Source organism: Takifugu rubripes, chromosome 2 (genome assembly GCF_901000725.2).
Source record: "Takifugu rubripes chromosome 2, fTakRub1.2, whole genome shotgun sequence".
NCBI classification, from domain to species: domain Eukaryota; kingdom Metazoa; phylum Chordata; class Actinopteri; order Tetraodontiformes; family Tetraodontidae; genus Takifugu; species Takifugu rubripes.
In genome coordinates, this window is record NC_042286.1 from 8,488,341 (window position 1) to 8,509,365 (window position 21,025).

At 46.4% G+C, this 21,025-nt stretch overlaps 3 protein-coding genes across 6 annotated transcripts; 1 reads left to right on the forward strand and 2 right to left on the reverse strand.

The window, feature by feature from the left end:
* Positions 1-5: 5 nt before the first annotated feature.
* Positions 6-3,571, reverse strand: lrr1 (leucine rich repeat protein 1). The gene is made up of 5 exons (XM_003962481.3): positions 3,088-3,571; positions 2,336-2,434; positions 1,252-1,504; positions 705-1,179; positions 6-618 (listed from the first exon to the last, which is right to left on the reverse strand). Exons 1-5 carry the CDS (start codon positions 3,268-3,270, stop codon positions 363-365), a joined length of 1,266 nt encoding a protein of 421 aa, XP_003962530.1. The 5' UTR covers positions 3,271-3,571; the 3' UTR covers positions 6-362.
* A 1,833-nt stretch (positions 3,572-5,404) lies between these two features.
* Positions 5,405-9,223, reverse strand: LOC101062605 (transmembrane protein 151B). Its single transcript, XM_029832744.1, has 2 exons — positions 9,071-9,223; positions 5,405-7,724 (listed from the first exon to the last, which is right to left on the reverse strand). Exons 1-2 carry the CDS (start codon positions 9,197-9,199, stop codon positions 6,111-6,113), a joined length of 1,743 nt encoding a protein of 580 aa, XP_029688604.1. The 5' UTR covers positions 9,200-9,223; the 3' UTR covers positions 5,405-6,110.
* A 234-nt stretch (positions 9,224-9,457) lies between these two features.
* rpap1 (RNA polymerase II associated protein 1) lies at positions 9,458-20,243 on the forward strand. 4 transcript variants are annotated; one of them, XM_029832743.1, is made up of 27 exons: positions 9,458-9,595; positions 10,396-10,584; positions 10,661-10,809; positions 10,912-11,004; positions 11,101-11,257; positions 11,355-11,501; positions 11,756-11,977; positions 12,954-13,069; positions 13,166-13,264; positions 13,382-13,483; positions 13,552-13,719; positions 13,830-14,009; positions 14,112-14,246; positions 14,756-14,926; positions 15,039-15,196; positions 15,408-15,578; positions 15,659-15,854; positions 15,935-16,044; positions 16,129-16,324; positions 16,471-16,617; positions 16,737-16,879; positions 17,033-17,462; positions 17,533-17,651; positions 17,735-17,966; positions 18,049-18,225; positions 18,763-18,819; positions 19,907-20,243. In XM_029832743.1, the coding sequence occupies exons 2-27, from the start codon at positions 10,401-10,403 to the stop codon at positions 20,054-20,056; spliced, it is 4,209 nt and encodes a 1,402-aa protein (XP_029688603.1). In that variant the 5' UTR covers positions 9,458-9,595; positions 10,396-10,400; the 3' UTR covers positions 20,057-20,243. The 4 variants fall into 4 exon arrangements, 3 of the variants coding, with proteins under 3 accessions (XP_029688603.1, XP_011616051.2, XP_011616044.2); XM_011617749.2 differs by lacking the exon at positions 9,458-9,595 and adding an exon at positions 9,792-9,833; XM_011617742.2 differs by lacking the exon at positions 9,458-9,595 and adding an exon at positions 9,801-10,017.
* The last annotated feature ends 782 nt before the right edge of the window (positions 20,244-21,025 follow it).

Below are 21,025 nucleotides of genomic sequence, written 5' to 3' on the forward strand. Positions count from 1 at the left end.
CAGGATGAGCTACTTTCGACAGAATGGCCATTTTTATTATAATGAACTTAGACATTTATAATTAAAAGTTACAGGTCCCAGGCACAATGCTCAGAAACAAAGCTACATGTGTGTTCTTTATTCCCCAGCTACGGTTTGGTGTAAGCCTCTCGGTTACAAATACTTATCCTGTTACACAGGCTTGATGTATGGAAAGTGCATAATAAAGTGAGGTGGATTACACACAGACAACTTTTTCTGTCCTGTCAATCATAGAAACCTGGACCACAGATCAGTTTAACTCTAAATTTTGCATCACTTCCTACTGAATGTCACAACCTGAATCTGACTGCAAAGGTCAGCCTTTTAATAACAGTTTGTCTTCATCTGACTCCCCTTTGGATGGAACTGTCCAAAAACTCCAGGTAGCAGGAGAGGGAGCAGAAATACTGCTCCACCGGAGCATCTGTGCCACCCATGTCGTCCACCAAGACCACTGTGTAAGAAACCTGGTGCAGATTCACGCTCACCGCCGTCTTGATGTAGAAGCTGATGCAAGTGTTGCCACAGTCACAGATTTTGGCTACTTCCAGGTCCCGACACAAATGGGCTGGTATGAGGTGAGGTCCGTGTGGTATCCTAGTGGATAAAAAGAGAGATTGAAGGCAGGGGTGAGTTGCAAAGATGCAGACAGCAGCGCAAATGAAAGCGGTTTTAATCCCAACCTGAGTTTGACCACGGCTCTGGATGACAACTCTTGAAGTGTGAAAGGGAATGTGAGGTTCATTGTGTGGTTGAGAGGGTTAGGTTGGATGAAAGGATTCCCAAACAGATCCAGGTTTTCCAGACTCAGCTTTCGAAAATCCCCGGGCAGCGCGGCCAGCCGGTTGTGCGCCGCAGACAGATACCTGAGCTTCGACAGTCGGCCGACGTGAAACGGCAAACAGGCGAGCTCGTTGTTGTCCAGTTTGAGATTGACCAGTTCTCGGAGCCGGCAGAAATGAGCGGGGAGGGCCCGCAGACGATTGTGACTGAGGTCCAGGAGATGCAGGCTGTGCTGCAAGGAGGAAAGACAAAGGGCGTCGCTGAAGGCTTCCAGGTGGTTATTGTGCAGCACCAGGTCAGAGAGGCAGCTGAGGTCCCCGATGGTGGCAGGTAGTTTCTTGATGTGGTTGTTGCTGAGGTCCAGCTTACGAAGAGCTAAGGAAAAAATGCACTGATTTGTCACACACTGCTATATATTTGAAAATCTTCCAAAGACAGCACCTCTACCTTTGAGGGAGAGCATCCTCATGTCCACACGTGACAGTTTGCAGTAGGAAACCTGCAGCTGCTCTAGAGAGTAGGGGAAGTTGGAGGAGAGGGGGTAGTCCTTTTTGGACACAATGGTGAGCTTCTTCTTGGGCTGCTCTACCTCTCGGGCGCGCACTGGAGTCAGTTTGGAGAGAGGGATGGTGCCGGGGTCGCTCCCTCTCTCTGCCAGGCGAGCCACCGACAGGAAGTTCTTTAAGCTATTGGCATCAGCCTGAAATTGAATAAAAATATGGGGGGAAAAAAAGTATTCCTACAGATTTTCAAGAATAAATACGGCACATTTTTGATCATCTGCTCTCATTTTGCCGTCTGCACTGAAAAGAGGAGCTGAACGTGTGGGTGTGGTTCAGGACACAATGACCTGGATGATTGAGAATCTATACAGACGACGCACAGCAACCGAACGCAAATTTGCAGAATTACAGCCAAGCCATCGCCTCAGGTGGTTGCATACGGCTTCCTTGAAATATCTAACCTACATTCACTGACCTGGAATATGTTGACACACTTCCATCCAAGGACTAGCATTAAAAGTGATTTGCACGATGTATTTAAATCGGACGCCCTGTAGGTTAATTTAGGAATAGGTGGTGTGGATATAACATGGTGATGAATGATTCATTTTGATAAATAGACAATATTGACACAAACATCCCCATTACATAATGTGCAGCTTGGTCTATCCATCTTTTTCCAGCTGCCTGGCGTGTGATCAGTGTACGCAGCTCCCCGTGTGATGACGGTTCTGCCGGTGCGAGTGAGGATCTGGGTGAAAGGTCACTGCTGCCTTAAAAACAGCGGCTAGAAACAATGAGGCGGCTATGGCGTCTAAACTGGCGTCAAAACAACATTACGTGTCAGTCTGGCTTGCTGATACATGACTGAATGGAGAGCTGCACACTTTGTCTCAGAGTGCCGTACCTTTGTAAATAATCAGCTCAAGCCAGAAGAATAAAATGGGTTTCTCATTAATTTAATTGTTCTGAGACAAAAAAAAGGTCCCTATGTAAACACAGCAATTATGTCAGTGTGAAATACATACCTTGCTCAGACAAATGTCAACAGCAGGTTCCTTTAACCTGACCGTGGCTTTGCCTTCCTCCACAAACTTTGTGAAGAACTTTTCTATGTTGTCCTTCAGCTGCAACAGAAACACGTCAGCCATCACAGATGGAAAAATACAGCGTGTTGGTCAACATTACATCAAGTCTGCATCATTCCTCCAACAGTGAATCAATCCTTCTGAAACAAGTTGAGACAGGAATTGTTTAAGTATTGAGAGTTGTCACCAATGTGCAGGTTTACACCCACAGCTCAGGAATGGTGGAGAGTAATGAGTGAAAATCTATTGTTTGCATGTAATTCAAGTGGTTCAGTTCTTTTAGAGGAAAGAGTTTTATTCTCTTTTATTTACATTTTGTGTCTAACGTTAGAAACCAACGTACTTAAACACCAGTTGTTTACATAGGTGATATCTTTTTGCATACTACATACTAGCATTACACACAAAATGACAGGCAGATAATATTACTAGCGGATTATCCAATCATCAAACATACATTTCTAATAATAACCCAAAGATTAAGATCAGGATTAGCATCAATGCCCTTTCAAAGGGGAATCCAAACAGGTTGATCTACAGCTGACATTCCTGAACCATATTTAGTGCGATTTCTTTGAAACTAACATCAAATGACTAAAACTAACTTGTTCACAATTATCGGTGCATTGTAAAGGCATTCCAGCCAGTTAATGCTGGAATAGCAGCGGTTTTAGGCACTGGTTGACACGGACCTTGTACTTGGAGCCCGCTCGGTCTTTAGCTGTGCAGATCATCAGGTAAACGTTGCTCCGCTGACCCGTCTTGTCCAAATGTTTTCCGATGGAGAGCACAGCTCTAGTTCCTCTACCTCGGCTTTTTAGCCCGATCGTGGGGAGCATCCGATTCGCAACCTCGACATCGCACTGCAGCTTCATAGCTCCCCGGAAAGTGTCGGAGTCCTACGGGCTCACAATCATACCAGAGAAAAAGAAATCCTCCGCGAAGGCAACAACTTACGTGCTAAAGGCAATGGCACAACGCGTGTGAAGATAGAGCTGATTCTGTTTCACACAAGGCCTAAAACACGACTAAGCGTTATTTTTTGTGGGTAAAACTGTGTTCTTCCCGACTTTATCTTGACAGCTTAGCTCTTACTTTGTAAAGTCAATCGATTGTTTAGCCACTGTTAGCATGACGGTCTCGCGCCTGGGAAGTGACGTCAGCCAAGACTCAAACGGTTCGCCACGAGCGCCCAGTGTAGACACGCCCCTGTCAAAAATCGCTGTTTAGTTTTTTAAATAAAGTTTGAACAATAAAAACAAACAAATGAGACGATTGACAGTTGTGGCTGACAGCAGACTGAGACAGTTTAGCGTCTCAATCGAAAAAGTTAATAAAAAAGATTTTTTCCACATCTTTCCAGAAACATTCATACTTTACAATATGGTGATATTTTAGGAGGAATTCTAAACACTGTTATATGCTGTTATTGGAGCTGGGGAGCTTCTTCAGCCAAATATATCAATAATATAATTCATGTGTGTGTATAACGTCACTGGTGTCAAAGCAGTTAAGTAACATCTATGACTATTCGTATGTGTAAGGAGTATTACTCACATACTTGCCTAAGCCTTTTTCACAAGAATTATTTCCTAATATAGATTGCGAAAGGTTATCATTGGCTTAAAGCCAATTAAATATTACTATCAGCGGGATAAATCCAAATGTTGCCAATATTTATTTCAGGTTTAAATGCAAGTAAACAGGTTTCAGAGTTTTAGACAAATCCACTTGAAATAATCTATGGCAACATCATTAAAAGGTTCCTGCAAGTCACCAATATTATAATGTTGACATCTGATTGTGATCAGAGAGAAGTCATAACAATGTTTCCCAGAAGAAAAGTTGGATCATGTATGTTAAGCTAAAACCTTGACCCCATTTTGAGTCATATTGGAATGCAGCAGCTTATTTTGGAGAACATTGTTTCCCTCTGGAATTGCGAAAATTCAGTCGTTACGGTGCAAATGCGTTTGATGTTTTTAAGGTTTTGAGTTAAATTAACAAATACATCGTTTTACAGTTTATTGTAATGCTGCATTATGAATGAAATGGAAAAAGACGCAAACAATAGTGACACCTAGTGGTCAATATGATGAACTCCAGAATTTAAAACTTACTTTTTACTTGTTCAGTTCAGCATCATAGGCTGCTGAATACGTCAAGTAATGCATTCATGTTTTATAGTAATATTGGTGCGTTATGTATTTTATTAAAGGTAATATAGAGGGTTTTAATATCTGGCTAAAACTTTTGGGTTATAACAATTTTATTCATGGGTTTTTTGGGGGGGATAATAAGAAGAGGATTTTCCGAGAATTTTCTGAAATTAGTTTAATTGTAAATTAAATCTTATGTTAAACTTAGGTTTTAATTCTAAAATGTATTCCTATATATATCACATACATGTGATACCTTATTGAGTTACCACTAACCCTAACCCTTAATACTATATAATAAGAAATCTCATTCAACACTTTGACATGTGCAGGGGTCAAACAAACAACACACACACACACACACACACACACACACACACACACACACACACACGCACACACACAGAGTATATAACATCACATCAGATGATGTCATCTGTGGGGCCAGGCCAAAGGATTTCTTCACTCCACTGCAGTGGACACTTAAATGTGCATTATTCCCTCCACTTGGGGGTTGATGCGCAGCGCTTATATACTGCAGGACATACCTCTGCTCAGCGTGTTTGCTGACATTTAACCCAATCATCTGCATCCACAGCATCACATCCACAACTGTAATTTTATATAAAGATAACAGCCATGTAGACTGTTTTTAACTATATTCTGAGCTTGGTGCCTAACTACAAGCTCTTTTGTGTCAACGATGATTCCAATTAATTGATAGTGTTATAAATACTGTTAGAATTGTGTTCTTGTTATTCGAGAAAGTTATTTATTGTGATCTTTTTTACTTTCGGGACGCGACGACCACAGCCATTAATGACATTGGGAATTAAAAAACGTTTGTCAATAACAGGCGGCAACATATGAATGAATGTATACATTTTATTCAGAAACTCTGTGTGTCTCTGTGTGTCCATGCCAGTATCTGTGTACATAAATGACACTCTGTGTCCTCCCGTGCTGTTATATTTCAATATATATTAGACTTTTTATGGTGCAAGTGTTTTCCATAAAAATAATACCTCGACATCAATGTTCTCTCCCAAATCATTCCGTGCTAACCGATCATCCAGAGTTCCCTTTATTGCTTTTTATTTTAACATTAATTTCACACTTTGTCTCTATGAAAACGTCTTGTACTCTACAGCATCTCAAAATATAGAAACGTACTCTTTACGGTCTTTGGCTTCACCACATCGGATTTGAAAACAACTAAAAGTCCGATCGTTAGGTTATTATAATACAGCTCTCCTGGTTACACTCACGCGTGGACGTCGCTTTGGTAAATCTCCAAAGTTAAAGCTCATGTTTGTAGCTGTTTGAATATTCATCAGAGGAAGAAGCTCTGCACTCCTGTAACAGGTGGATTTCCTGCTGTCCTGAGGAGAACACGCAGATCCCCCGGATCTGTGGCTGTTCTCAGGCTGAACCTTGGCCCAGGATAAGGTGGAGATGCGTGGGGCTGCTTTGATGGCTCCTGTCATCTTCATGCCTCATCTCTGATTGGACAGCAAGAAATGACTGAGGATGAAAGAAGGGTGGATTTATGTCATTCACAGAGACGTCTCCACACAGGACGATTCTCTCCGTACGTAATATCGCCTCGCTTCCCTCCCGTCCTCGTTGCCTTCGGGTCGATGCGTGATGAGAACCGGGAAGAACCGTGCGTCCCTGTAGGTCGGAGGACTGTCGCTGAGGGCCAGCTGGCTGGAGTCGGAGCGGCAGCACTGCTCGTCGGCGCAGCAGGAGTCCGTGAGGTTGCTGCTGCGGCTCCTCCACAGGGCCACGGTGAGATGGGAGCCGTACATGCGGCACAGCGAGAGCCGGGATGTGTTGGAGGAGTGGCGGGATCGCGAAAGACCCCTCCGGCAGGAGAAGATGGAGGAGCAGCTGGAGCTGGTGACCGTCCTCCTCCGGCGTCCCGCTTGCCCGCCCTGCGCGTTGGGCTCGCAGCAGTGCTCGCAGCTGCCCCGGCTCTGGAGGGCGCCGTAGCTCCACGCCGCCCGGCTGCCGTCCAGCAGGACGCAGTTGGAGGAGGAGGTGCCCCCCGTGTCCTGCGGCGAGGTTGAGTCCGCTGTGACCATGTCGATGAGCACGGCCTCGGAGTAGCTGGGGATCAGCTGGCGATTGCAGCATATGTGCCACTCCATTTCAGTGCTGTCCAGGGTGTCCACTCTTGGAATGACACAACTGGTGTTGCCTCCCAAAGTCCTGTCTTCGTCCAAAGGGGAGGGGCTGCTCTGACTGTACTCCAACCCAAAGAGTTTCTCAATGCGGTAGTGCAGGTAAGCGGTGCGGTACTCTATGAGCACTCTGAGGGGCCAGGACAGCATCAGCAAAGCTGCCACCCAAAAGGCAACTTGGGAACTGTACCAAGGCATCCTGTCCGGGTCCAAGTAGGCAATCAGGTTGTCTCTGAAATCCACGTTCTTCAGCTGCATTCCCTCCCTTGCTTCCATGTAATCGTCCAAACCTTCGATTCCAGAGAAGAACCTGGCCCTCTGGTTGAGGTAATCGTTCTCTGGGCCGGCCTCGGTGAAGCTGAAACACTTGGTGAAGTGCAGCCGCGTCGCCGGGTGTCCCTCCAGGCCCCTCAGCTCCCTGGACACGTCCTTCATCCCACAGCGGCTGTAGTCGAACTCCCCCTCGGCCACGTGGGTGTTGACTCTCTCGTGGTACACCTGCGTGGTGGTGTAGGCGTCCCCGTTGCGGTAGCGCGTGACTTGCCGCGTCCGCCGGACAAAGTGGTAGCTGATGGCCTTCCACCATATGCAAGGCTGGGCCTGTCGCATGCGCAGCACCCGCTCGTACACGCTGTCCACGTCCACTTTGCACTGCAGCTCACTCCTGGCCCGGCAGTGCCAGCACTCGGCCATGTAGAGGACGTAGAGCATGAGGAGGAAGGCCAGGGGGATGTAGACGTAGCCGTCCGAGCAGGGACTGCCGTGGTAGATCATTGAGTGACCCCCGGCGCCCGGCCCGGAGGGGTTGAAGGAGGAGGCGAAGGAGGAAGTGAGGGCGGCGTTGAAGCTGATCTTGGTGACACGGGTCAGCTGACACCACGCCACCACACCCAGGCAGCTGTACATGAGGAGCGAGAGGAGCAGGCAGCGCCAATGAGACTCCCGGCACATGCACGCGCCCAGGGACTGCTTCACTGGCCGCTGCTGCGGAGAAAGAGACGGAGAGTTTGAGAATAACACACTTCAACTAACACTTCTAAGCTTTTTTCACACCGGGGCACCAAATGAAATCGAACTAAAGGGAAGCTGCGGAAATGACGTCAAATATGTGTGTTTCCAAGTGCGTGAGTATGATGCACATGCATTTAGAGTTATTTTATTGACCAGAATCTAACAGAAGTCCTGGTGTAAGACTGTAAATCTATCCATCCTTTCCCTGTTAACTGCTGCTGATTCCCAGCAGTCGCCGGATGAGAGGAAACCATACACGGGTCACAATACACACACAGATCCTTGTACTTCTTTGTGAGGACCTCCACAGACATAATACACCAACCAGCTCCTGACTCTAACCATCCCAACTAACCCCCTAACCCTGACCCTAAGCCAAACCCAATTCTAACCTTAAATCTATATCTTAACCCTCAAACAGCACCTTGAAGTTGAGTGGACCAGTCAAAATGTCCTCACGTTGGTAGTAGAATCAGAATGTGGAAAGTACAAGAACACACACACACACCACTCTCTCACACACTCACAGAGGGGTGATTAAAAGTCTACGATCGGCACAATGAATCTGTACCATCTCCACTAATGGTAGGATATAATTGGTGGCCCCATCCTGTGGTGGAGACCTTTGGGGCTTTCATGGCCCGCACGTGAATGTCTTCCTGAGTTTTGTGATGTCACGTATTTGTGAGTGGATGTTGTGGCGAGAGAGGCTGCGCCGCAGCTCCTGTGCTCTGTGTGCTCTGCTCGGTCACGGAATGAAAGGATTTATGTTGACAATCAGCCCATCCATTACTGCGCTGACACAGGGGTGGGCATGTCGCTTTGCTGGTTCCACCTCAGTTATTTATGCAGCAAACAAGACCGCCATAGAAGACAGTGTTCGCTGGTGCAGGCCCCCTGCTGACATGTAGATAGTCATCTGTAGACTCCTTTGACAGATACATGTTTAACTTCTATTTACACTACACAGAATAGAAGTTAGTCACAGTAGTAATGGTTCTGGGGTTGAATAATAAAGAACTAACCCTCAGTGCTAGAACAAAACTGGTGGACGCTCTCAGAGAGAAACGTGGTTGTGTGTCAGTCACTATCAAACTGACTTCAGCCAGCAGAGGAATGAATGTATGAGTGATTTATAAACACAGAAAGCAGTTAAAAACGTGAATAAACCGGGATTAGGCATCAGGGACCTTTAGTGGCTCCTGCTGTTGACATTTCTTAAACTTTTCTTAAAGTCACAGAGCAGAGCTGCTCCCAGAGATTCTTCTGTCGTCTTTCTTTTTAACAGCAACATATCAACGGTTTGCATGTGCGCGTACCTCCTCCTCCAAGACATCACTCTCTGCCGGTGAGTCCTCTTCCTCTTCCTCCTCCTGCTCCTCTCCCTCAGCATCAATGGAAGCACTGGCCGCCGCGTCCTCAGCAGAGTCCAGATCGCAGGACAACATGCTAACCAGGGAGAGATTATTTGTTCATTTTTCTTTTTCTTTTATTTTTTCCTAGGAGCTTCCCTCTCTCCACTCGCTCTTGATTTTAGCTGTCGGTTCGGCCCGATGGCGTCACGCCCGGAGCGGGTCGGCTGCTGCTGCTGCTGCTGCTGCTGCTGCACAGGGCGGCTGTCCCGCGGTGGTCCTAATTGACCAGACGGAGGGGGGCGGGGTTGAGGGATGTCACCGCAGCAAAGGCAGCAGAGATTAACCATGATGCAGTCAACTATTGTAGGCGATCAGTTAATAGAAGCCGCCGGGTTGGTGTCAAAAGCGTGCCGGGGTGTTTCCAGACGCGAGGGCGCTGTCCACAGTCCTGAAGAGGACAGGAAGTATAACTGCGAGGTGTAATTTAAGGTACGACGTCATTCACGCAATAATAATGATTAAAAAAAACAAGATTAGGCCTGGAACCCTCCTAAACCACCATGTAATATTCGATTTTCAATAAAGATTATTTTTTTAAAAGAAACGCCCCATTCAATTCGTCCCATGTGCAACATTTTGTTACAGCTTTTATTTTGAAGGCCAAACTTTGCGTCACATTAAAAGTCTTCCGTGTGCACCCACGAGTGTTTTGCGGAATTACCGGAAGGTTAGCTAAACATTTCCAATGTACGATTAAAGATTATAAAATGCGTTGTAATAAGCAACGCTTTTATCGCTTGGAACAACTATAATTTATTTGCACAGTTGGACATTTGAGACGAACGTTTATTTCAGAGTCGGAGCGGATGTAGCGAAACTTCAACAACATCACACGTGAAAAGAGAAAAGCAGTATGTAAAGCTTTAGCTAACGTTAGCTGTGTTTCTATTAGTCATATATACTTCTGTTTTTCTAAATTTCCCCATAGAATCCCCTACAGTATTGTTAAACCACGACGGTTTTCACGATCAACCCAGATAAAATACTTTAAGCGGTTGAAAAACGTGTCAGTAGGTTGGATTCCTATGTAGTTAGTTGAGAGGCCATCATAACCATTTTTCTAAATAATCTGACCACAAAAATGTTTGTTACGTATTTTAATTCTAATTAGGCGTTGGTGCACACATTAGTAGTTTGATTTCAAGTGTGTAGACACGCAACTGCATTGTGAAATATATGATAAAGTTATTCCCACCGGGAGTACTCAGGCTATCATATTGTGTCTTTAGGAAGGATGTTGCGGCGCCCCCAGCCAGCAGACTCTGAGGAAGACCTCCTAAGAGAGCAGCAGCAGTTTCTGACCTCTGGTGCCCCGGCTGCAGCCACAGTGGTCCGGAGACCCGACAAGAGGAGAGGGGAGGAAGGTGGAGTAAAGGGGAAGGATGATGCACAAGACAGGGATGTTGTCACCATTGAGGGTAAAGAGTTCTGTTTGCATTTGGAAAAAAGGATTAACATTGTAGCTCCGAGATTCACCTTTCACACTGCCTGTAGATCTTCCCGACCAACTGCCGTCTTTAACACCAGCCCCCCCGAAGAAGTCTCGTTTTAAAGCCAACCGCGTCACCTTTGAGGATGAGGATGTGGAGGAGAGGCTGGACAGACATGACAGTCACGTCAGCGCAGTTCTGTCTAAGATCGTTGTAAGTGCTGAGCGTAGTGATGTCATGTTGACATGACTGCCATTAATATTTCTTTGTTTTTTGTTGTTACATTAATGGATGTGCAACACTACTCGTACCAAGGAAAGAGACACCAGTTGTACACCGATATCTCTACCAGCACTGACCGGAATGCCCTTCCCTAAAGTACTGCACCGTTCTGAAACTGACTGTCAGGTAATTCAGTCATTTCAATCTTCCAGAAATAATTTAGTAAGCTTAAAATATCAGGGAGAGTTTGATCATTTAAAATGCCTGTATCGTTCCAAACAGGGGCCACATTCTTTGTCCAGAGGGAAGAAGAGTATCTTTGCACGTCAGATTGCAGCTCAGAGACTTAAGGAGGGAGCAGCGTCTGTGTGCACTCCTGAAACTGTCCAGATGTGCGACAGCAGCATGGAAACAGATCAGTGTCGTGCTGCGGATGAGCGTGAGTTGGCATGTTTGAATGTTTCTTCTGTTTTTGTCAAACTTTCCCTCTATTTTATCAGTACAGCTCTTATTTTACTCTCCAATTGCTGCCTCAGGACCAAGGTTGGTGTCTGGACAGGGGCTTGTGGACCCTGATAGTACAGGAGAGACCCAGAGGATCCACAGAGAGAACCAGGCCAAGCTCCAGGGAATGTCCCAGTCTGAGATTCTAGATGAGCAGAAGAAGCTACTGTCTCAGCTTGGTAGTTTTTGTTTCAAATACCTTTGTATCATGTATATAATCAATTATTTATTTAGTTGCACGGAATTTTCAGTCAATTGATGGTTTTATTGACCACTTGAAACTCAATCATCACACCGGTGGTATTTTTCATTATTTTATCTTTGTGTTAAAATGAAGATAAGATCTATGTTGTGTTTTTCCACCAGTAAAGGGCGATGAAACCTTATATGTTGATACCAGTGCTTATGTAACATGATTATTTCTGCTTCCTAGATCCAAGGCTGGTGAAGTTTATTAGATCTCAAAAGGCTCAGAGTGTCCCATCCTCTACCTCCCCCTCTAAACTGCCCCGGGGCGGAAGCAGCCGGGAAAACATTCCTCTCGAAAACGTGAGCAAACAGTCAGACTCCCTCAGTGCTGCTCCGGAGCCTCAAGAAGTGACGATGGAAGGGGAGGGGGAAGAAGAAGGGGTGCCACGGCCACCTGCTGTGATGGGTATGACGGATTCTTTTATTCCTTGCCAGTTCTTCCGGGCGTTTGGCCGAGTGATTCATTTTTTAAATGTATCCCTGCTGCCCAAACTGTCAAAATAAATGTGCGCGACTAATACAACCAACGCCTCTGGCTGCCCGTCAGCTTTTTTTCCTCCCTTCACTCCGGCCTTTATCTCAATGCTTTCTGATCCCGCTCATGTCCCCGCTCTCCCAAAGATCCATTCTCTAATTGTGTAACCCGTGCAGAATGCTTCTGGTGCATGGCTGGAATCCAGGCGTTATGCTGACTTCACTTTGTGTGATTAGCAGAGAGGCCCGAGCGGGCCAGCAGAAGCCACTCCGTGCAATTAAAACTCTGGAGAGGAGTCAAAGAAAACTCCCTGACCTGGTTACGTCGTTGCTAATGGATCATATGAAGACAGACTTTGCTGTCATTAGGACACATTTTTCAATAGAAAATGAAACAACTTGTTGATTGGAGAATTAATAGACTTTTTAAAGAGCCTTTTAAACTGTATTTAAGAAGATAAAGTTCTGATCTACACTATGCTGTTGAGTTTTTCTCAGACGTTTTGGAAGACACCAGTTTAGAATGGTTGGGTCACCGTTTCTGATTAGTGGCCAGCATTGTCTGAATTCATGCGACATGGTTGGTTTCAGTGCAGCTCACTTCTACTGTTATAATTAATGCGTCTGGAGATCCGCTTCTTACTTTGCAGCTTTCACATCTTTCCTGCTGGCTAAATATGATTTATAGTCCTCCCAGTTACACCGCAGTACAGTGACACGCACCAGATTTTTCAGTGTGCAGCAAATATTACTGAAACAATAATGTCAGCGTTTGTTCAGGTGATGCTTCTGCTTTTATATGAAGAAGAAAATCCTCTCCCTAACCCTCCCTAGGCACACAAGGCACCTAGTCACTGTGGTCTTGTTTTTGATCCTCTGTGTGTGTGTTTGTGTGCGTGCGAATGCAGAGGAGGTTCTGCCGGTGAGGCCTCAGAAGGACTGGGTACACATGGATAAGGTGGAGCCAGAGAAGCTGGAGTGGATGAGAGATTTACCAGCACCCAGAAAAAAGGGAACCAAGAAGGTAGCGAACAAAAAAACAAGGTTTTAATCATTCTCTCTGGGTTTGTGGCCAGTCAGGTCAGAAGATTAGCTAAAGCAAACTGTGGTGTCCTTGTAGGCAATGCAAGCTCGGTTTAATTTCGCAGGAACTCTGATACCCCCTAATGAGGATGTGCCCACCCACTTAGGCCTGCACCATCACGGAGAGGAGCCTGAGGTCAGAAGAGATGTTTAGCACTTTAATTACTGTAAGCTGCAAACAAGCGGCTGATGTGCAGAGCTTAGTTCCTGCAGCCTTATTTGTAATTCCTGATTTTTGTTGCTGTTGCTGCAGCGTGCAGGTTATTCCCTGCAGGAACTCTTCATGCTGTCTCGCAGTCAGTTCAACCAGCAGAGGATGTTGGCCCTCAGCACTCTGGCCAACATCCTGTCAAAGGTACACCCAAACACCTGCCAGGTCACCGTGCCGTATGTTCCAGGTCACTCATCTTCATCACCCTGTAGGCACGTGCAGAGGGTTACACCTCTGTTCTGAAAGGCAGCGTTCTGTCCGTGCTGCTGGACGCAGGCCTGCTCTTCCTGCTGCGCTTTGCCCTTGACGACAGTGTGGAGGGGGTGATGTCCGCAGCGGTGCATGCTCTCAGGGCCTTTCTTGTGTGTGCGGAGGATGAAGTAAGGCCACTCCCACCTGACTTTATGGTTTTTTTAAATCTTTATAATTACAATGCTTTTGGTTTTCCTGAAAGAAATATCTTGCGTTTGTGCCAAATGTGTCCCTTCAGGAGTGTTTGGACGGCACCTTCTCCTGGTTTCGGGGTCTGGCGTCCTTCCCTCTGCTACCCTCTGCTCAGGATGATGAAGATGAGGAGGATGAGGGGGTGCCGGAAAATTTAAGGGAGAGCGCAAAGGAGAGGGAAGCGAGGAAGAGCGATTATGATGTGGCCAGGCAGGATGTTGTGAAGGCAAAGACAGAAAAGTTCCCCTGAGATCTATTGTGTTTCACCCCCCCCCCCCGTGAGGATGCTCTACAGATGAAGGTCGAATGAATTCTGTCCATGTTTCAGGGCTTGCTGAAGATGAAACTGCTCCCCAGGCTACGTTACATCCTGGAGGTGGTCCGGCCTTCTCCTCGAGTTGTCCAGGACGTTCTGGAGATCCTGACTCGTATTGCGAGGCACTCCTCCTCATCTGCCACTCAGGTAGTTACGTATTTGTTAGGACTTATATGAGATTACTAGCGGAGATTTGAGATGTCACAGTTGTAACATTTACACAAATTCACTCCAATAAATCTGTGCAACCCAGCAGATTCACTCACTGCAACTTGTCTGCAAATGTGACCACAACAGGATACAGACAAAAATCCCAACCTAAGGCCAGGACAGATGGTTCCCTGATCTTCTGGATGGAATTACTGATATTGTGGCCCAGTAAACATAAGCCACTAATCATTTCTTCATCTAAAAAGCTCACCAGAAGTGTGGCTGAAATACAAAGACAGGCAAAGATTAGTGACAGGCGGCCATCGGAAGATCTTGAACAAGATTAGAACCTCAGATATTTAACTGCTGTATTACTTTCCTTTTCTTTTTAAACATTTGTTGAATCCTTTGAAATATTGAACCTTGAGATTTTTTCCCCCCCAGATTTCGTATGCACTTTACTGGCTTTATTTACTTTTACTGGCTTTATATCGTTATTACTTTAGGTTCTAGATTGTCCTCGTTTAATGGAGACGTTGTTGTCAGAGTTCTTTCCGACTTCCTGGACTGCACCATCTCTGACTCCCCGCCAGTCTGCCTATGGATTCCCTCTGGCCAGCGCCATGAAGCTGTTGAGAGTGGTGGCGACCTCTGGCAGACACGCCTGTGCCAGACTGGTGAGTTCAGAAGTACTTCGAGGACTCCCAGTCAGTGGATTCAGACTATTTATTTTGGAAAGGTTGTAGTCATGGTTCAATTATTTGTCTGCCTTCTGTCTTCCCTCCCTAGTTAAACTCTTTTGGAGTGACTGAGCGTCTGTCTCATGTGTTGAGCATCGAGCCCAGCGAGCTGCTCCTGGAGGAGTCGGAGGCAGTCAGGATCACTGCTGAGGCCTACAGGCTGTGGGCTGTAGCAGCTGGATATGGGCAGGCCTGCAAATTATTCATGTCAGTATACGTATACAGTACAAGCTGGTCGCCAGATGCAGAAGATTCCTAAACAAACTGCAAATTATCTTGTTTTAAAAAATCGTAAAATATTTTCATCACAGTAGCAAAGCTTGCGCTGAGTCTTGTGAGTCACTTGACATTGTCCAGATCTAAAATATGCTGCTTTGTTCCTGACTTTTATCTCCATCTTGTCATTATCCTCTCCTAGAGAACTGTATCCCAGCTTAGCCAAGTCCTTGCAGTCAGTTCACAGGGTCCTGGACTCCTCAAACCCTCTGCTGCCCCTGCAGATCCAGCGGGTTCAGGCTCTCCTTTCTCTGCTCACCCAGGTCACAAACACTGCCGGCTGCCACCAGGAGCTGCAGACCAGCATGGTCAGGTAGGGCTCGGGGTGGTAGCTCATGAAATGGAAAAAATCCCCCCACAATTTCCTCCTTTTATTTGTATTTTCTCTCTCAGCTCACAGGGTCACGAGTGCCCCCCACCCCCACCCGTGTCCTGGGGTCACATCACTGGGTTGCAGCCATCACTGTTGGGGCATTTGAAAGGTTTTGTGAAGAATCTTGATAATCCGCTTCAGAAAGAAAGCAGCCTGGCGGTCATCCCGACCTACCTGGCCTACTTACATGCTTACTACCAACAGCTGTCCAAACAGGTACCAGCTTCTGTTGTGTACTGTGAAATAAGAAAGATCTTGATAAGTGAAGGTTTTTCCAAAATTATTATGGTCCACAGAGCTGTTTTAAGCCAGTAGAGACACTGCAGGAACTAGAACTGCTGACATCTGACGTTCTCCGTCCTCTGATCTCCCATCATGCTGTTCAAGCTCTGATCAAGAACCTAAAGTAAGTCTGAAACACACCATAATGAGTTTTGTGGATTGTATAATGTCAACACACCTATTGATTTTTTTTATTTATTTTTGCAAGATCATCGTCAGTTGTGTGTAACGCCCAGTCATCCCATGTGAGCCATGAAACCATCCCCAGCCTGCCTGGTTTGGCCTGTCATGGATGGAGGGATCATCCAGGGCTGGTTGCTTCCAGCTCTCCCTTTCCGCTCCTCACAGGACTTGGCTTTCTACTAGATACAATCATGGACATCCATAAAGGACTATGCTGCAAGGCAGGTTTTCATGCTCTGTCGCACACGTCACCCGTCGTGTTTCTCAATTTCACACACATTAATGTGTATTTTGCTGCCACCTCCTGGTGACTTGCGGTTTTACCACCTGCCTGTATTTATCTTCTTTGCCTCTTGTCTGTTCCCAGTTCGCCGATCTCCTGCTGTCAGAACCCGTGACCGGTTACCTGCGCAGTTGCAGTCAGGCCACGCCGACCCTGGTTCTCGGCCGAGCCTGGCTCCTCCGTCACGAGCACTATCTTCTCTACCTGCTGCTTCGGCTGGCGCACAGATTAGTAGGCCCTCTCTTTTGACATTTTTTTCAGCCACATCCTGTGCTGATGTTTAGTTTACTAAAAGAATGCACGAGAGCTTTGTGGGAATTCAGGGCTTTCATTTTTTTGTCCCTTCTCAGGTTCCAGTCGAACCACAAATAGCCAAGCACGCCTCATTGTATCACCAGGTGGCGCTGGTTTTGTTACCGTGGTTATTGCCTGGCAGTGAATCCATGGCACATGAGCTGTTTTCCACCATCGTCTTCAGCAAGGATTTTATATCGTGAGTTCAGTTTAATGTCAATTTGGACAGAAGCAAAGAAAACTCATTTTAAAAATAATTTTTTAAAGATTTAATTTTATTGAGTTTGATGGAAGAGGCCAGTGCCATTGAGTTGGTACTAATTTACTCTTTCCATCTGTCCTCCCCCCACAGGGAGGGACACAGTGGTGGGCCTGAGGCTGTAGAGCTGGGGGAACTCAAACTTCAGGAGCAGACAGAGCACACGTCTCCTTCTCTCCAGACAGTGGGAGCTCTGTTGCGTGACGCGTGCGTCCAGCTTCCGTCCATACGAGGATGCTTCCTCACTCACCTGGCTCATTTGGAGCCATCCGTGCTGACGTCCCGGGACGCTCTGCTGGGCCGCAGCCCATGGGTCAAATCCCACCTCCTCCCTGAGCTCACCGGCCCCATCCTGCCATCTGATTGGCCTTTCCTCCCACTGGTGAGCCTCTACGAGCAGACGGGCGTGTCTGGCAGTGGAGGGTTGGAAGTGGAGGTGCTTCCGCAGGGCGCACTGCAGTCTGTGACCCACTGTCTGCAGTGGCTGCTGGTGCTGGAGGTCTGGAGAGAGGAGGCACTAAAGGTACGGAAACAAGTAGAGTCCGTTTGTTTAAGAAAAATTGTGATATATTCGAATACTTGTCATCTTTCAGGTGGTCCCGCCTGTCGCCAAGCTCGCCCGCCTGTCCTGTGTGTTCCTGTGTTCCAGTGACTTGTTTCTTGAGAGGCCTGTCCAGAAACTGACCTGGGGCTTGTTCCGACTTCTCACCAGGTCTAAAAAAAATGTTTGCCCTCCTTCTTCTACCAGTTCAGACAGAGAAATTAAAATCCATTTTAATCATATTCCTTTTCCAGGCAGTCCAGGCTAGACTCTTTGGACCTTAATGTTCCTCCTCCAGGCCTGGCCTCGTTTCAGGACTTGTACCTCGCGCTCCTGACCCAGTACGAAGCCGTGTCTTTCGGAGACCGGCTGTTTGGCTGCTGGCTCCTTCTGCCGCTGCAGAGGCGTTACAGCGCCACCATGAAGCTGGCTGTGTTCGGAGAGCACGTGGGGATGCTGAGGTCACTGGGGGTCACGATTGAACAGGTAACAATGATGATTTTCTGCCTCCGTGTTCGTCAGATAAATACTCATATAAGAAGACATTTATTTGTGTCTCCACATTAAGCTCTCCATCCCAATCGAACGGTTCACCTCTCCTGCTGAGGACTCCCTCCCTTTACTCCGCCTCTACTTTCGTTCTTTAGTAACGGGGACGCTGGCACCTCGCCGGTGTCCGGTGCTGTATGTGGTCGCCTTGTCTCACGTCAACGCCTTCATATTCTCTCAGGATGCTGCAGCCCAGGTACATCACATTGCAGTTTGTAGTCTAAAAGTAAATGGACATGTGGCTGTCACTTTGAGGAGTCTGTTAGTAATTTCCTGAAGGCTTAAGAAAAAACTTTTTCATATCAAGTCGGTGCTTTGTGGGTTTTTTTATTAGCCACGATTTCAGGCAAGTACACGAAACAATTTAGTGAAACCAGAAGGTGTAGACAGATATTTGGAGACAGTTGTCAGAAGTTTTCTGTGTGTTTTTATGGTTCACACGAATGCAATTTTGTGCCAAGTAATGAACTCATTGGATGTAAATAAAGTCTATAAAACCAATTCTCATGTTAGTGATTATCCATGCTAAACAGATTTTCAGTCTCACTCCCCTTTATAGGCTGAGATCGGGTTTGTGGACCTTTCCTATGAAAGGACTTTAGAGCAGTTAGTATTAAAAAATACACATTTTCATTTATATATATACTTAAACACAAGTAATCAGTCCTTTTGTGTTATTTAACAATCAGTCACATAAAGAAATGTACTTTAAATTACCTCATTTTTTTCCCAGGAAGTTGAAACGGCTCGACAGAGTATGCTGAGGAAAATCTACTACCTGACTGATGAGGTACCTCACATTTTCTTCACTCTCTTCTTTCCTCATAGTTTTTGTCTTTCAATATTTATGTTAGTAGGAAACAGCCATGCATCAGCATTATTTCTACAGATTCTGACTGATAACAGATGCACACAGGCAGCATTTGATGAAAGAAAAGCTGGTAACCATCATCCAGCCATCCGTCACCTGTGCTCTGTTATTCCCTGCTCTTCTCTAAACTTTTCCCATGAATCTTGCCTAGATTATTTCACAAAACACAGCAGCCCCCCCACATTGAATGCCGAGCAGCATGTCACCGCAGTTGGCTTCCTTGTTTGTGGCCATCGGGAGGAAAATGTGTTGCGCAAATTTTTCATCTCGCCAGATGAAAGTGGGGGTGAACTGTGGGAAAATTGTCAAACTCATCAAGTACGTTCCCACCACAAAGCATCCGGATTACGTGTGGAAACATTTTATAAACCATTCCAGGATCTACCCCAGATACAGGCCCTGCTCACACTGAGCCGTCGGGATGCTTTATGGCATCCATGGCGCTAAAGCCAGCTTGTCTTTACGCCTTTCTTCAGCAGGACGAGCGCAGCAACTGTCCGCAGCGTGACTGTAAGTCTGCGACGCGGGAGCAGCCCTGCGGCTGCTGTCCCAGGTTGCCGGCCTGCTCCCAGTCCTGCACGCTAACGAGCAGGCTGAGACTGAGGCAGCAGGTCTCCTCTAGTCTTTGTGCCACTTGAAAGGACCAAGCTTGACAGAGATCATTCTGTTTTCCCACCACTTGTAAACAAAGGAAGAACAGAGCTGAGAGAATTATGGCGGATCAACTCATCGTGTTACCACAGATCGTAAAGCTTTCTGGAGGTTGTTGATTTTATCTGACGACTGCTCTTTAAATCTCCCTGCTGCTGATGGCACTCAACAAACCCCAGAGCCTTGTTATGATCTGTGACCTCGGTCAACGTGGATCTTTTTTTCCAGCCAGATATAAAAGAATCTATAACTAACCAGTAATCCTGGAGTTTTAGTTATCGGGTGAGAGTAACGGGCCTTAAAAGTATTCCCTCCACTTTTGTACCTTTTTTCACCCCCTTCTGTTCCCCCCCAGGTGTTGAAAACCCACCTGCTGCTCTTCCGTCTGCCACAGCGGCACTCGGAGTTTGGCTTCGATGTGTACGACCAGCTGCCTCCCATCAGGGCCAAACGGCTGGAGAACATCCTCCAAACGCAGGAAAGCTCCAGTGACCAAAGAGACTGAAGGCAGGACTGGAACAAAAGCTGGGACCAAGAGAGGAGGGTGCAGGGGTCGGGGGGGAGTGAGACACTGAGTTTTTAGTAGAAAATGAGTCTCATAAGACTTTTTATCAATAAAAAAACAAGCTTTGGGCAGCTCTCAATAAAATCAAAGCAGTGGAAATGTCCCTAAGCTTGAAACCTAAACTAAAGCACAGTTTCTGACAGTTCCCTCAGATCACAGATCACATTTTGGTTGCTGGTGCAGCACTCCTCTCTGCCTCTAGTATTCTTGCTGCACCTTTTTTGTGGAAGAAAACTCCCATTTATGTTTCGACAACTGGAGATGGAGAGGAAAGATGTGCTTCGTATGTCCAATCTTCTGGCACGGCCTCATGATCAGGATGTGTCAGCGACGCCTTAGAAGGGAAATAAGTGCCATAAAAATGATCATCCAAACAGCTGTTATTAATTTGAAAGGGTGCTCAGATTCAAGGTAAATGTGTTTTAATAGTTTGTGGACAGAGTTGATGGAGGTATGACCTGCACTGAGTTCCCTTTTTTTGTTACAAGAAACATAACAGAAACCAGAGAGGATATAAATGTGTCGGTGGAACCACAACGGAAGACTCTGAAACGGCCTGAAGACGCTGCACTAAACTTCAGTTAAAGATGTGGTTCGCCAAAAAACCTGCAGCTTCACACTCTTGGGTGACAAGTCGAGTTGCTGGGAGTTGAACCTGCAGGACATTTGCCATCCGAATTTGCTCTTGAAGCAGACGCATGCCGTGCTGTTTCACACCAAACTTCTATTTTGTGCCCATTTAAGATGCCGAACGGTTTCCGCAGACCTGTCGCTGCTGTCAGTCACTGAAACAGGTCCCAGGTGATTCAGTTCACCCACCAGTCTGACTTCTACAGGACACAGATCCCCGTGTTGCCTCCCGCTTCAGATTCCGTGACGGTTGCAGCAACGTGGGAAAAGGCTGTGAAG

Excerpts from the sequence above, each read along its gene's own strand:
- lrr1 (XM_003962481.3), bottom strand. The coding sequence starts at position 3,270 with ATGAAGCTGCAGTGCGATGTCGAGGTTGCGAATCGGATGCTCCCCACG. Across the intron at positions 1,505-2,335 it reads TTGACATTTGTCTGAGCAAG|GCTGATGCCAATAGCTTAAA; the intron begins GTATGTATTTCA and ends ATTCAATTTCAG. Across the intron at positions 1,180-1,251 it reads GAGGATGCTCTCCCTCAAAG|CTCTTCGTAAGCTGGACCTC; the intron begins GTAGAGGTGCTG and ends TTTTTTCCTTAG.
- LOC101062605 (XM_029832744.1), bottom strand. The coding sequence starts at position 9,199 with ATGTTGTCCTGCGATCTGGACTCTGCTGAGGACGCGGCGGCCAGTGCT. Across the intron at positions 7,725-9,070 it reads GTGATGTCTTGGAGGAGGAG|CAGCGGCCAGTGAAGCAGTC; the intron begins GTACGCGCACAT and ends CTTTCTCCGCAG.
- rpap1 (XM_029832743.1), top strand. The coding sequence starts at position 10,401 with ATGTTGCGGCGCCCCCAGCCAGCAGACTCTGAGGAAGACCTCCTAAGA. Across the intron at positions 13,484-13,551 it reads TGGCCAACATCCTGTCAAAG|GCACGTGCAGAGGGTTACAC; the intron begins GTACACCCAAAC and ends ATCACCCTGTAG. Across the intron at positions 17,967-18,048 it reads TGGGGGTCACGATTGAACAG|CTCTCCATCCCAATCGAACG; the intron begins GTAACAATGATG and ends CTCCACATTAAG.